The following is a 17,020-nucleotide window of genomic DNA, read 5'->3' on the forward strand; positions in this document are numbered from 1 at the left end:
ATAAATGCTATTTTTGTGATTTGATTCCTGTCACTAACAGCGAGAAAGAAGAACTAGAAGGAACAAAATAAGTAAATAAAATAATGAAGTTGAGTTTGGATTTTCAAATGCAACATGCTTGTTCTACAAACAACAACAGCTGTACAACTCTTTTATTCCCTTGGGACAGAGAGGTGCAACCGGGAAATAGGGCAGCATGCAGAAAAAGAGGATGAGACTGAAATCACGGATATTAGATGTTAGTTTGATAACCTCTTCTAACTTTTTGTACATCTTACAATCTACAGAAGATTAGCATTTAAAAATAATTAAAGAGGCCTACAATGATTTGTTCAAAAGTTTCTCTGGGCTGCAAAACTGGTTCAGACTTACTCCTGATTTATCATGTATGTTGGTAAAACATGAAAATTAATTTAAATTACTGTTGTCCGTGGTTAATCCACTACTATATTACAAAAATAACAACACTGTCAACAGGATAGAAAGGGAGACAGCAGGTCAGTGATAAAATATGTGCTTAATATAGTAAAGATCTTAGGCTTTTTCAGCCAAAATGACCCTAAGCAGCAGGCCTGGAAAAGACTCTGAAAGCCTCCAAGATCTGCCACTAGCTAGACCAAACAACATGCACTTGTCCACTAATGGTCTGCTTGTCTATAAAATCACTGCATGTTCACATGCTTGAACTAGTCAGAAATAGTTAATTATTTCAGCATCCAAACCTACGGATTTCCCGAAGGCACTGAATAGGCACGGGGGGGGGGGGGGGGAGAGGTGTTTTCAAGGGATTTGGGGCAGGCAAGAGAACTTGTTTCAGTTGAAAGACCATTCATGACTGCAGACACATTATGCTGGAAAAAGATTTGGTAGTCCTGCCATTGTGAAGGTTGAGCTATTCCTCTGGAACAGTTTAAGTAATAACCAAAGTAAATGTAAAGCCTTTCCTGGAATGGAATCCTTAGATCCCTACTAAGGCAGAAAAAGTGCATATGTGACCCCCACAGGAAAACACACACACATATACACCTCCATGCAGATCTTTCTCTCTCTTTTCCCCCCTCCCCTTCTTTTTTTAAAAACTCTCACATGCCATGGAGATACCTTTTGCAGACTGTTTGACAAGTCTAGGCGAATGTGCAAAGGCCTGCTCTCACCCCTTCACCTTGCATGAGGGTAGCCTTCAAAGGTTATCACCCCTGTACTAAAAGGGTACATTCCAGAAAAAAGCTTTATCTCCTGGACTGTCCAGATTTATGGGTGTGTCCACACAAATAAGCACACTTCAGACTCCCAGCTGATCTACAAGCCAGAATAATGACCCTGCAGTTGATCTCTTTGTATGAAACAAATAACCATGAGAACAGAGTGCTGCCAGCTTAATGTGAGGTGGCGGGGGGGGGGGGTAGGTTGGTCAGCAAAAATCAGCCAAGTATTCAAGGTCTGAATATTTCTTCTTCCTTAATTTCCAAAACCCAGAAGATACACAAACAGTAAATATGAACATAACACAAGCACAAATTCTATGACAGGCGATTTGCCTTCATGAAACAACAGGGAGATCATTTTCTCAAATTGTTTTCTCCACTTTCTACTCAAATTTCTCTTGATGTTTATGAATTCAGACCAGAATGCCATAATATTTGCTATATAGCCTAGCAGGCCATCCATGTATAACAGACTTTCCCAAACTGGTGCCCTCCAGAAGTCTTGAAGGGCAACTTCCAATATTCCTGACCACGGGCCACCCACTGGCAGAGACTGGTGAGACCTTCAAGTTCAAGCATCTGGGGTGAAGGGGAATCAAAATGGGGGACACTGAGAAATAAGATAGCGTATATATTTCATAGTCCTGGTTTTCTATAATCTTCTAATGAACTTTTAATAACTGCTAGCATACATATGGAAATGTTTTCAGTTCTCACATGCCATGCCATTAATGGTCATTTTCTCCAGTGCCCTCAACCCCCCACAGAAACTCTTAAGTGTTCAACTATTATGCAGAATTCATGTGGCTCTGTAATTGTGATTTAATGTCTGTATCTGGAACCGTCCATTCAATTTCTAAAATAAAATGCAAAAAAGAATTGGATGTCCATGTGATACAGAGTAGCTTGATACTGTTCAGCCACAGAGTCCCTGTGAAAAAGCTCTTACAAACTTCAGCTGGATAAGGGGCAGATATAACAAGGAGGCAACTATTTTAAAGCTACAAATACTACATTTTAAAGAACACAACAAGCAATACTCCAGTACAAAAATGAACACTGGAAGGCGGAGCCGAAGCCCATAGGTAGATACTCCTTAGAGCAGAGGTTTAAATGACAGAGAACTGGGAGTGATTCTAAATAAAATTACTTGGCAGTTAGGTCCCTTTTATTTCAGTGGAGCTCAGCTCCACATAAATGTGCTTGTGACTCATTCCTGGCTGATATTCCCTATCATCTCTGATTAGCAGAAACAATGGAGCAACACATTTTTCATCAAACCAAGGATATGAAATTAAGGTGCTGCCACAATGACCATTAAGCCTTATATCTTGACCCAGAAAACAATAAAATACCAAGCACGAAGCACACTTCAAAGTAGCGCCAGAAACAACAGAACACAGGAAAACAAATTCCAGATGAGACCTATGAGAACTCATAATGTCTGATATCCCACTTCTGAGCAAATTTCATTTCAGGAACTATGTAACATAGAATATGCACACACAATGATAGTTAAAAAGAAAAAATAAAGATATTTACTACAAGGATTTGATTGTCAGCAAACACAATATATTTACTGCATTAGCATTTGCTCACAGTGCAAATGGTACAACAATACATCAGTTCAATATTTCTGATTTCCCCCTTTAAAATGCTGTATGCATTAACTATCATACTTGCATTACAACATGACAAATGAGCAAATGAAATGTGTGTGAAAATTATCACTTTTTTCCACAATATCAAGCATTTTAACCTTAGTATAAGGTACTATAAATCCAAGAAATAAAAACATCCACAAAATATATTACATCTGGTTTGTCTTTCCCCCCGGTACTCAACTTTATACAAAAGTCTTTCAAAAAATATCATTCCCTTAGATTTTTGTAGTTAAACCTGATTTTTGTTTCTTTCAGTTCACATAAATTAGACTGCATTTTTCTCTCTCTGAGAATTTTTTTTCCACTTTCATTTGTTTTAAAACATGCAGACATCAAACCTGAATAAAACACAACCTTTTGGCAACAAGTTTTTTTTAATAATTATTATCATTGTTTTGCTTAAATATCTGAGCAGTTTTGTTAAAACAAAAAAGAGAAAAAACAAAGCAAGACATGCAATGACATGCACGTAGCAGTAGGAAGAAGGCAAACTTTTTTTCCCTCCCCTTCAGTTTTTTTTTTCTTTAAACGACCCTCAAACAAATCAGGACAAAAAAAAATCACATTATAAAAAGTACCCAATAAAACACTGTTTTCTGAAAATAATTGTCCTTGTGCTAAAAAAAAAATTCCACCCCTAAATTGAAGTCCAATAGCCCTCTCGCCTAAAAATGACATTCCCAGGGTGTGTTAGAAGGATCTGGAAAATGCCCCATTCATGTCTTAAGGGTCTTTTCAACAGGTTTTTTTCTCTCTCTCTCCTCTCTCTCTCTCTTTCTGTCACACACACACACACACACACACACACACACACACAAGTGCTTTACACAGAATAGAAGGGCAAGGGTGTGTGTGCGTACAGTGACCCTCAAAACGGACGTCCTGTAAACTCTATTAGACTCTTCCAGGTCGACAGTGGAAAATGGATAGGTCAGAATCAGCAGTACATTCAAGTCAGGTAGGAAACAAAGAAGCCACCTCTGGTTCCTTCCCACTTCCCATTTTCTTGGGGGTGGGGTTCGATCCGGACCCTACATTCAGAACAGCCAATGGAGGGTGACTGGGAGATGGGCTTGGAGTGACAAATCAAAAGGAGTGTTAAATCAATGCTCCCCCCCCCATCCTCCTTTTGTTGTTGTTGTTTAGCCGTTAAGTCGTGTCCGACTCTTCGAGACCCCATGGACCAGAGCACGCCAGGCCCTCCTGTCTTACACTGCCTAACCAGAGTTGGGTCAAATTCACGTTGGCAGCTTCGATGACACTGTCCAACCATCCTCCTTTAGAGGAAATCAAATTCAGAATGTCTGAACCGGCTTTCCCAGTTACCCGCCCCCTGTGTTCTGTTTCCCCCTTCCCACAACTATTCAGCATCTGGGGTAGACATGTTCTGCCTATACACACTACGCCGTAAATAAGAGAGAGATGGAGGACAGTGCCTATAGAACCCAACCCATGATTCATTCTCAAAGCGGCAAAGGAAAAATGGCAAGGGGAGGCTAAGGAAAGTATGGGAGATGAGGCTCAGGAGAGACAGGACACCTGTAGCTTTGGAGCGGGGGTTGGGGAGTGTAAGTGGGAAGGTGGAGGTGGCCTTAGTAGGGAGTGGGTGGTCGGTGGTAGAGTTTAGAAGTCAAAAAGAGAAGGAGGAGAAGAGAGGGAGGGAGGGAGGGAGATGAAAATCTGTTAAAGGAGCCCCGATGTTATAAGTAAGGATGCTCCCAAGGCATGGCAAGAAGTGCCTGGAAAAGCAAGGCCCCTCCGTCACACCAAGGAGGAGCTCTCCGCGCCATGAGGAGGGAAGCCGGCAGCAAGAGCCACCGGGGTCCCGCCGGATCCTGAAAAGTCCTGGGAGTCCTCAAAGGCTGAGCCTGCCCCGTTTCTTTCATCTCCTCCTGGGGAGACGGGCTGGAAAGGGGATAGGGATGGGCCAGATACGCCGGGTGTTTTCTCTCTGCCGGAAACAGAGTCTTCCAGATGTCAGGCGGGATTCATCAAATTGGTAAAAGCACCCCATGTAGCTAGCTCCTGAGGCTAACACACAAACACACACGCACGCGCGCGCACATACACACAAAACACACACGCGTGCGCACGGTCTCCACGGGCAGCAAGCACTGCGCTTTGGTGCCCCCCTCTATGGGAGGGGGGAGAAAAAAAAAGGAGGAAGATCAAGGGATGGGCTTCAGGGAGGGAGGGAGAGTCCAGGGCTGTTTTCCCGTGTCCATCCAATTCCCTCCTCAGTCACACGTGCCAGACCGAGCCCCCCACCACCACGCGTCCCCTCCCGACGACAGTTCATCCTCCGGGAGAAGTGGGTGAGCCCCCGCTTCCCCTCCCCTGCTAAGCCGCGGCGGATCAAGACGATCCGGCGGAAAGTTCAAGGCTCCCTCCCACCAGCAGCTCGGCGGCGGCGGCGGCGGCAGGAGGGGTGCGCGCAAAGGCATCCCTTGGGTGGGAGCCCGGCGGGGAGGCCAGCAACCGCCGCCGCCGCTCCTGCGCGGGTTTTGCGCAAAGTCGCAACCAAAGGCAGCCTGGCTCGGGAGGCACTGGGACTCGGTGGGGTGGCGGAAGCAGCGTCACGCGCAAGTGGTGACCACCGGGACCAGCGAGGAGACCGCGGGCGAGCCGCCGCCGCCGCCGCCCCCGGGCCCTGCCAGGCCGGCGGCGGCCGCCGAGGAAGAGGAGGAGGCGGAGGAGGAGGAAGAGGAGGAGGAGGAGGAAGAAGAAGAGCCCTTGTCGGCCTTCTTCTCCTTCTGCTTGAGGTGGATCTTGGCGTGCCTCTTGCGCTCGTCGCTCCGCGCGAACTTGCGCCCGCAAAACTCGCAGGCAAAGGGCTTCTCGCCCGTGTGGGTGCGGATGTGGGTGGTGAGGTGGTCGCTGCGGCTGAAGCTGCGCATGCAGATGCGGCACTGGAAGGGCTTGTGGCCCGTGTGGATGCGCAGGTGCCGCGTGAGCTCGTCGGAGCGGGAGAACCGGCGGTCGCAGCCCTCGGCCGGGCAGGCGTGCGGCCGCTCGTGGAGGGGGGTCTTGCTCGGCCGGTTGGGGTACTTGCGCGGCCTGATGGGTTTCAGGGTGAGCGGCGGCTGCTGCTGGAGGCTGCCGAAGCCCGGATGGATCTGCTTGTCCTTGAAGGCTTTGATGGTCTCCAGGGGAGTGATGGGGGGCGGGTTAACCCGGATGGGGTCCAGGTTCTGGAAAGGTTTGTGCTCGGGAAGGCTGCCCATGTCATTGGGATGGCCATGGTAGAGATTATAGTCCGGGATCATGGGGAAAAGGTTGCTGTCCAGGCCGCCGCCGCCGCCGCCGCCGGGCTTGGCCCCTTGGTAATCCTGAGCCGAGTAGGAGAGGCCGGAGCCGCCCTGCGGGTCGTGGAAGGGCACCGGATCGCCCGGGTAAAGGTCACTGCACGTGGAGTAAGGGGGCAGCGCCGGGTACATGCCCTCCACCTCGGCCTGAGTCTGTACCTGCACCATACTGCCCGTCGAGGCCTGGGCGGTGGAGGAGGGCGGCGGCGGCGGCACCCCCAGGATGCCGGCGCTCATCAGGCTGATAATGTTGTCCTGGCACCAGTTCGACGGGGAGTCGAAGGCGAACTTGCCCAGGTAGGTCACCGTCTTGTTGCCCCCGGGGGCCGGCTGGAAAGAGCCCGAGTAAGAGGACAAGTCCTGGCCGGCCTTGTCGTTGGCTAAGCCAATATCCATAACATTATCTGAGAAGGGAGAGAAACAGGAGAGAAAGGGTGAGCGAGTTGGGGAGGAAGAATCAGGGGTGCGGGGTGGGGGTGGGGGGTGTCTCCTAGACTGGGGTCTTGGAAGAGTTGGGGATGACATTTTGGAGTCCTCGGCTGAGCAACCCCCTCCCTCGGGCAGCTCGCGGCAAGACGAACGACAGAAGCTTGGCACGGGCACCTCAAAGCAGATGGGCTCGCCTAGAAGCCGATCGGGAAGACGGCAACTCTCGGGAGCCGGAAGGCTGTGCAAAGTGGAGGCCTTGCGTGTGAACGCACGGAGGGCATGAACTTGGGCTGGACTTGCTCATGGGGAGGCTGAGAAAGAGATCTGAGGCCGGCAGAGCGGGCCAAAGACACACGCAGCCCCTTTTCCAGGTCAAGGGAATGGGGACCGAGGCACAAACTTTCAAAGAATCTGGATTTCTCTCCACAACCACGAAACGTACACAAGCACACTCCTCTGCTGCGTTGCGCGCACACAATTTGTACATGTGACATGCACCTCTCTGTAAGGACTTACTTCTACACATACACGCGCGCACATACACATAAGATGGTAGGAAGGAAGGGAAAGCTCACATTCCTAACAAAACACACACGTACCAACACACAGGAGAAACACACACACACACACACACACACACACACACACACACACGGCCAAACGAGACGGACACAGAGAGAATAATCGCACACGGAACAGTCGCACCCTCGGCACAGGCCCTTTGCTCGACACCCCTGAAAGAAGGGGTGGGGATCCCGAGACCCTGGACACAGGCAGGAACCCCCCTTCACCCCCCCGGGGCCCCTCGGGGACCAGAGCCGCTCAGAGGCATGGGGCGAGGCAGATTCGAGGGTGGGGGGAATGCACAGGAGGAACAGCAGGGCCCGCGAAGAGGAAAGGGTTTGGAGCTGGGAGGAAACGCAGGGAAGGAAAGGAGGCAGGAGGAAGCAGGTACCTGAAGTTACAGGTAGGCTCAGGCTGCCGAGAACGAACTGGTCTGTCTGCCTCTCTCTCTCTCTCTCTCTCTCTGCCTGGTCCTCTAGGCGCTTTCCCACCCCACCGACACCGCCGGGGACTTCCAGCAGAGGTTTACAAAGTTGCCGTGATTTCTGCGTCGAAACCAGTTATGAAAAATATAAGGGGGAGGGTGTTTGCGTTTTTAGTTTATAATCCCCCCCCCAGTCTTAAGGAGTGGTGGGGGATACCGAGCCACAACCGAGGAGAGGAGGCTTTTGGGCGGCCCGGAAGAGGGAGAGGGGGTGAAGGGAGTTGGTCGATCGGAGGGTGTGGTGGGGATGGGGGGTGGGGCGAGGCAGCCCCGAACCGGCTCTTGACTCCGGCTTGGAAAAAGGAGGCGGACGAACCAAGCCCGACGCCCCCACCCCCCGCATCTCTTCCGAGGGTCCAGAAAGAAGCGAGGAACTTCGGCTCCATCCCAACGTGGGGGGGGGGGGAGTTGTGAGGCCCGGTGGGCGAGGCGCAGGAGCCGCCGACTCCCCCTTTTGCCGCCCCCCTTGTCCTCCTCGCTTCTCTCCTTCGGCCTCCCCACCTCTATCCGCACCCCACCGCCTCTTCAGCTCCAGGAATCCTCAAGTCCGGCCCCTCCCTCGGAGAAACTTCCCCCCCCCGTGGGAAACATAAAGAAGAAGGCCCACACCTATAACTCCCACCCCTCTCCTTCTTCCAACATGGAAGAGAGAAAATCTGTATCGATCAAAAGAGGAAAAATGAGGTGGTGCCGGGCTGCATGCGTGCATGTGTGTTGGCGGGTGGTGGTGGTGCACCAGCGCATCGATGGCAGCTTGTGCCACGGAGAAGCCACAGCGCACGGAGAAGGAGGGAAAGGCACACACACAGAGAAAGACACATAGGCACAGACACACACACACGGACACAAGGACGGCCGAAGACGCACAGAAAGGACGCGCCCGGGCAGAAAGGGGCCCTTCTTCCCGGGGCCGCAGGCGCACGCAGCCCGGTCGCGCCGCGCGGCCTCCGAAGGGCAGGACCGTCCAGGGAGGAGCAGGAGCGCTTCCCGGGGGCCCTCGCCCCTCGGCCCTCGCCCGCCTGCCCTACCTGCCCGGTGTCTCCCCCGCCGGCCGTTGCTGCCGCCTTCCTCGAGAGCCCCGCGCCCGCGCCCGCGGCAGCACCAGCAATGGCTCCCACGCGCTGAAGGAGGAGGTGGAGGAGGGATGCGGGGGGTGGGGTGGGGGCAGATGTACAGGCTGAGCCCCGGCCTCTCTCCGCCGGGGAAAGCGCCCTCGCCCACTTACTTACCTACTCAGCCACCCACCCTCCCCGAACAGACACATCCACCCAGCCTCTCCTCTCTCCTTCCATCCATCCTGCCTTCTTTCCTTCCCCCCCCCCGCCTCGGCCACGCCACGCCGCCGGCTCCTCTCCCTCCCTCTTTTACCTGCTGCCATTTGGTTATTGTAGTGAGCCACTGACGCCTCGCCGTTCCCGGAGAAAATGTTCAGAGAGTTGGGGATCTCCTCGGGGTACAAATTGTCAGGCAACTGGTTCATCAAAGTGTTCATGGTCCCCGGCAGCTTCTCCACGAGTTTGCCTGTCATAGCACTGGAAGCCGAGGAGGCGGAAGCGGCGGCGAGGAGGCTGCTCCTGCGGCGGCGGCGGGTTCAAAGCGGGCCCGTGCTCCGTTCCCGAGGAGGACACATCCGAATGGCAAATCCGTGCACAAGGTGATCATGCGAGAGAAAAAGTTGCGGCGGCGGCGGCGGCGGCCGCGGGGAGGGCAGGAGGCAGGCGGCGTGTGAACGAAGGAGGGCGGCCGGTTGGCGGAGGAGAGCAGGGGTGGGTCGGTGGGGGCGCGCGATCTTCCGTGGATCCCTTAAGGTGTTTCCTGAAGAGGGGGGGAGGGAGGGGAGGAGAGAGCGGGTGGGGGGAAAGAGTCGCTCTGCTTTGCAGATGTGACTGTAGAAGATGGTGGGAGGCTTTAATCCCTCCCTGCCCCCCTCCCTCCCCAGCCTCGCTCCTCTCCTCTCCTCTCCAATCCGCTCCGCTCGCTCCTTCTCGCCTCCGTTCTCTCGTTCAGCAGCTTCCCTCACTGCAGCCCAAATGCTCAGGCAGGGAAATCCACAGCCTATTTATGTGAGCGACGGGAAAGCTCCGTGACGTAGCTGCCCATATATGGATACACAAAGCCGAGCCGAAACCGAGACGTCACAATGGAAGCTCCTCACAATGGAACGTTTAGAAAGCAGGAAGTAGCCAGCCTGCCTCAGCAGCAGCAGCAGCAGCAACAGCGAAGAAGAAGAAGAGGAGGAGATGCAAAGCAGGACCGGCAGACGGACACCTCCTCGCCGCGGCTTGCACGGTGGGAGCGACGGGTCTCTGCAGGGTTTGGAGAGGACCTCACGTGCCCACCGGGGCTCCTCTCTCATCATTTACCCGGAGGAGAACAGGAGGGGGGAAAAAATAAAGTATCTCCGCGGCGGACAAAGACGCGCCTCTCTTTGGCTGGCTGGTTTCCCAAGGCGCCCATCGCTTATACCCCGCACTCTTCGCTCCTGGATCCCTCTTTGGCTTTTGATCCATAGAGACGCCACGCAGAAACGGCAGGAGGAGAGCGAAGGAGGCGCCGCCGCCCGTGTTCCCAACCTAGCGGCCCAGTTGTTCTTCTCCTTACTCCCTTCCCGTATGAAGACGGAAGGCGGGGAGGCAAGGGGGCAGAGCGCGCGCGTTGCCTTTACACTTGCCGGATGAAACTGCTGCAGAAGGGTCCATTTCCAGGCACAACAAAGATCCCTCCTTTGTGTTTTGGTCTGCGTGTCTGTAGGACTCTGTAGCTGCACAGAAAGTTTTAGGGGGCGGGGAACTTGAAAAGAGCCTGGGGTGGGGCATGAACAACACTGGGCAACAGGTGTTGTGTTTTTTTTCCCCCCAGAGGGGGAAGTTCCTAGGTTATCATCAAATATCAGTCTTAACAGAACTTGCAGACCAAGTTAGCTCCGTAAATCTGGGGGAAGGGCATATCGATTACCAGAGAAAACTCAATGATTTAGGCATCTGGCTGTGGGACCAAGAAGCTGGGAGTTCAACTCCCCACCGGGCATCCCAGAACAGCCAGCCTGGGTGGCCGTGGGCAAGCTGCACCGTCCCAGGATGTCCCCGGAAGAAGCCAACGATAAACCACTTCTGAGTATTCTCTACCTAGCAAATCCTTAAAAGGGTCACCAGAAATCAGAACTGATTTGACGGCACACAATCATTACTTTAGAGTTTTACACAAACAGGCAGTCCATCTCATATACAGTATAAAGCCCACTTTTCTTCCGAATGAAGTATGGGCAGCCTAAGGCGCCCCCTCCCACTTTTTTTATTCTCACAACAGCCCTGTGAGATAGGGTTAATTATGTTCAGGTTAATTCCTCTTTCAGCTTATGATTACTACTATGCTATTATGATCAATTAATTATGATCAATTAATAAGCACGCAAGACTTTTTGCTATTATTATACATTATTTTGCATTTACCTTTCCTCCGAGGAGCTCAGGGTAGTCTAAAAGCATTTTCCATGTTATCCTCATAACAATCCTGCAAGGTAGGCTAAGCTGAGAAAGAGAAAGCGCCTGACCCCAAGTCGACCCTGCAGGCTGGGTGGCAAGGTTAAGAATTCAGCCTGGCTCTCCTCCCACTCACTCCAAATCCACTACACCACACTGGCATCAGGGAAGAGAACCGCCAGCAAAGAACGGAAGTCCAGATACTCCCGAGTAGACACACTGCTTCCCATATAACAGTGGAACAACTCCTTTTGCAAGAGCTGGACGTGTCCCGGACACTCATCCTTTGGTCTTGCTGGCCAACAGAGCAGATTGCCAGGAAGCTCAGCGGCCGCCGCGGCAGCCCTCGCTTTGGTTTTGCAGGAGAGTCTAGTCAGGAAGGATGCACAAGCGGAGCTGGAAAGGCCGTGCGCGTGGGACTCAGAGTTACCGTGGAGTGTGTGTGTGTGTGTGTGTGTGTGTGTGTGTGTGTATGTGTGTGTGTGTGTGTGTGTGTGTAGCTCAACGGGTTAGACTCAATCCTCCCCTCCCCCTCCCCCTCCCCTCCCCTCCCCTCCCCCCGGATTCAGAAACAGCAATACAACATTTGCAACCATCTCGAGCAGCTTTTACTTCTCTGTGATGTCTACTCTTCCCTTCCCCCCCCCACCATACTTTTAAGTTTGGCACTGGTGAGGCGTCAGTAATTAGGCGGTTTCGTGCTAAGTGTGCCAACTGATGCTATCTTTAAATAAAAACCCTCCAAGTTATGTAGCAAACGTATGGAAAAATTATATGTTGCAATAGCTCCACTTACCCAACTCCTGCACGGCCAGCTCTGCAATGGGAGTGAAATGCGCGCTGGTAGGAAACCTGAATTTGGGAGGGGGTGGGGAGGGAAAGAGACGCAGAGAGCAGAGCGAGCTTCCCGATTCTTCTGGGGTGGGGGTAGGGATGGGGGGGGCTCAAAGGGACCCGCCCGAGCAGGTGCGTGTGAGTGAGGAGGCAAAGCGTCTCCAGCTCTCAGATCCTAGGTATAAAGAGGCGTTTATCGCGACAAGCTTTATTTATTTGATTTTATTGCTGCCACGCGTGCAAAATAAGACGTGTACCCGAGGCGTGGAGTGAACGAGGCACAGGTGGAACAGCTCGATTTCAAGAGACGTTACTCGCAAGAAAACCTCACTGCGTAATGCAGAATAAATCAGAACGCGCAAGATCACAAACTCGAGGAGCCAACACAGGCGCGCAGTTACATGGAATGAGACTTATTTCCGAAGGAGCCGCAGGAAGATCCTCCTGTAAAACTTGGCCGGGGTCTTCCTGTACGTCTGTCTAGGTTACAAGAATTCAGAAATCATGGGAGGGGCCCACAGACGCCTTCCGCCCGTTTCCTCAGAAGGAAAGCCTGTCATTTAGGATAGTGAGGAGGGACGGGGGGGGGTTTGAGGAGATACATGCGATGATTTCCGGGGAGCACCTCTGTTATTGGCTGTTATTACCAAGTGATGAAAACCAAAAACAACAAACAGTACTGAACAGTTTTTAAAATGCAGAGTGGCTTCTTCTGGTTTGGCAATGAAGTATCAGTGTTAAATCTGTTGTATTTATTGAATAAATTACTACTGCCCCCCCCCCCCCCATTTCATGATCAGACCTCGTGAATTCTTTGGTGAATCTTGCTACCCCCCCGAAACCTGAAGTGACATCAAAGTGGTGGTGGGGGGATGGAGGACAAGAGGGAGGGGGGCTTAAGAGCATCCTTATGGCGGAGAGGACAGGCGGATCCGGCAAGAGGCCAACCCCTTAGGGCTTCGGGCTTGCCCCGGGCTCCTGAGCGGACCAAGCCCTGAAGCGACGGCGCTCCGCCCGCAGGGTCTGCCTCTAAGGAAACCGGACCCTTTCCCTCTCCCCGTCTACGCGTCCCCGCCCGCCCCCACCCCGCTCAGCGCCAGGGGATCAGGGGAGAAGGGGGTCCGGCGAGGTGTGGGGGGGAAGAGTTCTCCTTTGCATGGCGGCGGAGGCGGGGGGGAGGGGAGAGGGAGGGAGAGGCAGGCACCCCCTCCGGATGGTGGATGGATTGGGGCGGCCGTGAGCGGAGTGTGTGTGTGTGGGTTTTCCGATCCTGCTCCTGAGTGGCGCCTCTCCGACAGAAGCAGCCACCGGCAGGACCGCGGGCTCGCGCAAGGACGGCGGTCCTGAGCTGCGCCAAAAGCCTCGGCCCCGGGGGGGGGGGGGGAGATCCGCCGAAAAGGAAAGCGGCGACCCTGCCCCTCCCGCGGGGGAGGCGAGGCGACCCCTCCGGAGGAGCAGGCAGGTGCCTGGAAGCGGGCAGCGGGGCGCGGGCGGGGGGAGCGGGCGGGCGGGCGGGCGCGCGAGAGAGAGAGCCGGGCGGGGGCGCGGCGGCGGCGGGGGCGCGGGGGCGGCCCGCCAGGAAGCCCTGTGTGGGCATCGCCCCGCTGCAGCCGCGGGCCTGGCTGGGCCGGCAGCCGAGGGGAAGCGCCATACAAGGCCAGGATCCGGCCCCTCCCCGGACGCCTTATTTGGCGGTGGGTTCCGGCTCCCGGGTGGCATTTCTCTATTTTCCTCCGCGGCCCCTCCTCCCCACCTCCCCGGCTTTGGCTTCGAGTGGAAAGAGAAAGCCGCGCAGATCGGAACCGGTGGCCTTTCAAGGCGCCGCCTGCCCCCGGGGGGGGGGGGGACGACGGCCGGGCAGGAGACGGCGGGCGGGGAGGGAGGGAGGGAGCCGGGCAGCCTCGCGCGGGGCCTCGGGCACTGCCAGCCCGAGCTGGGCTAAAGTGCGGGCAACACCGCGGTGTGGAAATGCTCCCGAGTTCCTCCCCGCAGCCAGGATTTTGTTGCAAGCCGGGGATCGAGTCTCGCTCTTCTTTAAAATATCTCGCGTAGACATCCTCTCTCCCCCCTCTCTGCACCCCGGGCCAGAATGCTGCGGAGGCAACGAGGCGCTCCCCTCTCCCTTCTCCGTCCATCCCCGCGCCCCCACCCCGGTCCCTCCGGCCTTACAGCTACGTGCCCCCCCCCCCTTCTCGAACGATGTGATGCTCAAGAAGACGCACGACTTGAAATCACACACACACAAAACAGAACAAGGAGAAGGATGGAGAGAGCCGCCCTCCGGAGATCAGAGAAGGGTGCCCCGCCTCGGCTTCTCCCCAGAGAAGATCAGGGCGAAGGAGATCCCACCTTGCGCGATTCATGTTCAGGAACGCAGTTATTTGCTGTTTGCATTTAGAACGGCAGAGACTGCTTTTCGGTGTGTTCCTTCTTACGTATTGGAAGAAGCTGCCTTTGAACGACTAACTTGCGGAAGGAGAGGTCCTCATTTTGTAACACATCGCAGACAAGGAGTGCCCGCTTCTGCCCAACGCACTGGCGACCGCATCCTCGGCGCGGTCCCCGCGAGTCTCTCAAAGAAGCAAACAGGCCCACTACCTAAATTACAATGTATCACACTGGTGTGCCAACAAAAGGCACAAGTCCCCTTCCCTGGGAGGCGGGGAAGGAAGCTGTAAGTGTGGCAACTCTGACTTTGTAGTGCTTTAACGAGGTTCAAAAGTAAGCGCAAAAAGGCTCTCAAAATATTTCATTCTTCCCCAATCTACAGTGCAATCCCAAACACATTCATTCATTCAGCATGGTTAGTCTTGCAGAAGCCTTGGACATTTCTAGAGAATGCCTTTACACAACACTGAAACACCCCCACCCTGGTGCTGTTCCTCCTTTTTTATGGAGAAGCAGGGATCCCTGATGTTGCTGTCTGCTGAGGAGGCCCACTTTTACCGAGCTCACTGGAAGTGGGCACCAGACCTTCCTGTTGTGGGCAAACCACAAAAGTTTTGGCAGTCTGATTCCAATAATCTGTTTAGGAGGCATCCAAGATCTTGGTCGAAATAAACTTACTCATAACAGTGAAACCACACAGTGCACCAGCCATTCTCACATGAAACAAGACAGATTGTACTTCCCCTCCGCCCTCCTTCAGGCGGTGGGCACAGCCAGTCAGGATATTCGACATATATGAATATTTGGGGGTGGGGTCTAGATGGCACTCCACTTTTAATTAAGTTTAAGACGGAGCCCATTTCAATGGTGAACAATTATGACCCACAAGTCACATAGCCACTGCATCTTGCTTTATAATTAGGGATGCCAGGTGTCTAACAGGAAAAATAACAATTACTGAAACTTGCTGAGAGATTATGAATTTAAGGTTGGTCTTCCTGTAGCTCACTATCACCAATATATAGTTTGGTGATATATTTTTTTGATGCTCTAGTGTGTAATTCAAGCATGCTTTGACACATAAAAGCCTTTCTGGAGAGACCAAAGACCTGTCCTGTTTTGAAGAGCAGATAACCAGAATTTGTGACAATGGTACTGCTGCAGGTTTTAGTCTGAACTTTAAAGGAATGGTCCAAAGTGGTGAACCATGTCTGGGGCTAGGGTTCAGCACTCTGGATAGCTTCTGTATAGTGGGGATTATCACCCAATGCTGATTCACTACTCTTGAGAAATGCATGCCAACAGCCTCCATAGGATACAAAAGACAATACATGTCGCCTGTTGTTGCCTCTTCCAACAACTGGCTTGGGTGGGATATACTGCATCTCAATTTGGAGGTTCCACTTAACTTACAGTGACTGACGGACTTCTCCATTCGTCTCTCTGATCTCCTTTTAAAATTATCATCGCTGATTACAGGAGAAGATGTGTTCTGTGAAGATGTCTGCAGAGACTGCTGGAGGCAAACCTCTGAGATTATGCATCAAAAGCCTTAGACCATCTCTGTGGACCTTCACTTCTGTTATAACAGGGCTATTTCTCCATGAGTGATAGCATGAGGCAGCGTTAGGAAGGGAAACTGCAATATTTAAATAAGTTATAAAAATAATTTCCAGAAAAGAAATGTGTGTGTGTGTGTGTGTGTGTGAAAAGGAGTGCACAACAAAAGGTAAGGGGATGGGCAAAATTGAGCATTGCAGAGAAAGGCAAAGCTGCCCTGAACACTGCATCATGTTGTGCAGTTCTTCCTTCTGAGGCCACAATAGCTAGGTTGATTCAAAACGTGGTGTTGCCACACGGCTAGAAAATATAAATGGAATCCTTCCCACTAATTAAGAGAGACAAAATCCACTAAGATGTAGTCCTGTGCCAGCCTTACAGCAATGAACAAGAAGAGTTGGTGAGCTATAGCACAGTTGTGCCCCTACAGGTCAGGTGTGTCTGTCTTCCCATTTACAACTGTTAAAGGTACCTAACCCTGACCTCAAGCTAAGGATGCCACTGCAAAAGTCAGTAAACATTCTTTAGATTTCTAGAGCCTTGCACCTTCTGCTAATCTAACAGTAGTTGCGGTGGTATGTGTGGGCCAAGGTCTAGTTTCATTTCTAGGCAGCTGCTAGAGGCAGTCTTCCAACAGCAACAAGGGGCTTTCCCTCTTTTTGAAACAGATGTGTGTTTCTCTCTCTCTCTCTCTCTCTCTCTCTCTCTCTCTCTCTCTCACACACACACACACACACACACACACACACACACACACACACACACACACACACACACACACACACACACACACACACACACACACACACACACACACACACACACACGTCTGCTGAGCTGCTACCAAGGAAGACCAGACAGTAGGAAGAAGGCATGTGGCTACAGAAGAGCAGAGGCGAACAGTAAATGGCAAAGGAGCTGAGAAATACACTGTGCCTGAGTTGGGTTGTGTGATTCTGATATGCAGACTGGCATTGTGTTGGCCTATGACTGAAGACATCCAAGGTTCAGAACCTTAAGAAAATGAAGCCCAATGGGTGACTCAGGATGCTTAGATTCTTTTTGAAGGAAAGAGCAGAAGCCCTTGTGCGTTTAATGAAGCTTCTTG

At 52.6% G+C, this 17,020-nt stretch overlaps 1 protein-coding gene across 2 annotated transcripts; it reads right to left on the reverse strand.

The window, feature by feature from the left end:
• Positions 1–2,720: 2,720 nt before the first annotated feature.
• Positions 2,721–9,699, reverse strand: EGR3 (early growth response 3). 2 transcript variants are annotated; one of them, XM_020780330.3, is made up of 3 exons: positions 9,020–9,152; positions 7,559–7,712; positions 2,721–6,578 (listed from the first exon to the last, which is right to left on the reverse strand). In XM_020780330.3, exon 3 carries the CDS (start codon positions 6,568–6,570, stop codon positions 5,446–5,448), a length of 1,125 nt encoding a protein of 374 aa, XP_020635989.2. In that variant the 5' UTR covers positions 6,571–6,578; positions 7,559–7,712; positions 9,020–9,152; the 3' UTR covers positions 2,721–5,445. The 2 variants fall into 2 exon arrangements, with proteins under 2 accessions (XP_020635989.2, XP_020635988.2); XM_020780329.3 differs by lacking the exon at positions 7,559–7,712 and having other exon boundaries at positions 9,020–9,699.
• Between the last annotated feature and the right edge of the window lie 7,321 nt (positions 9,700–17,020).

Source organism: Pogona vitticeps, chromosome 8 (genome assembly GCF_051106095.1).
Source record: "Pogona vitticeps strain Pit_001003342236 chromosome 8, PviZW2.1, whole genome shotgun sequence".
NCBI classification, from domain to species: Eukaryota; Metazoa; Chordata; class Lepidosauria; order Squamata; family Agamidae; genus Pogona; species Pogona vitticeps.

Coding starts and splice junctions, on each gene's coding strand:
- EGR3 (XM_020780329.3), bottom strand. CDS start 9,179: ATGACAGGCAAACTCGTGGAGAAGCTGCCGGGGACCATGAACACTTTG. Junction 6,579..9,019: donor CAATAACCAAATGGCAGCAG/GTAAAAGAGGGA, acceptor CTCCCTTCTCAG/ATAATGTTATGGATATTGGC.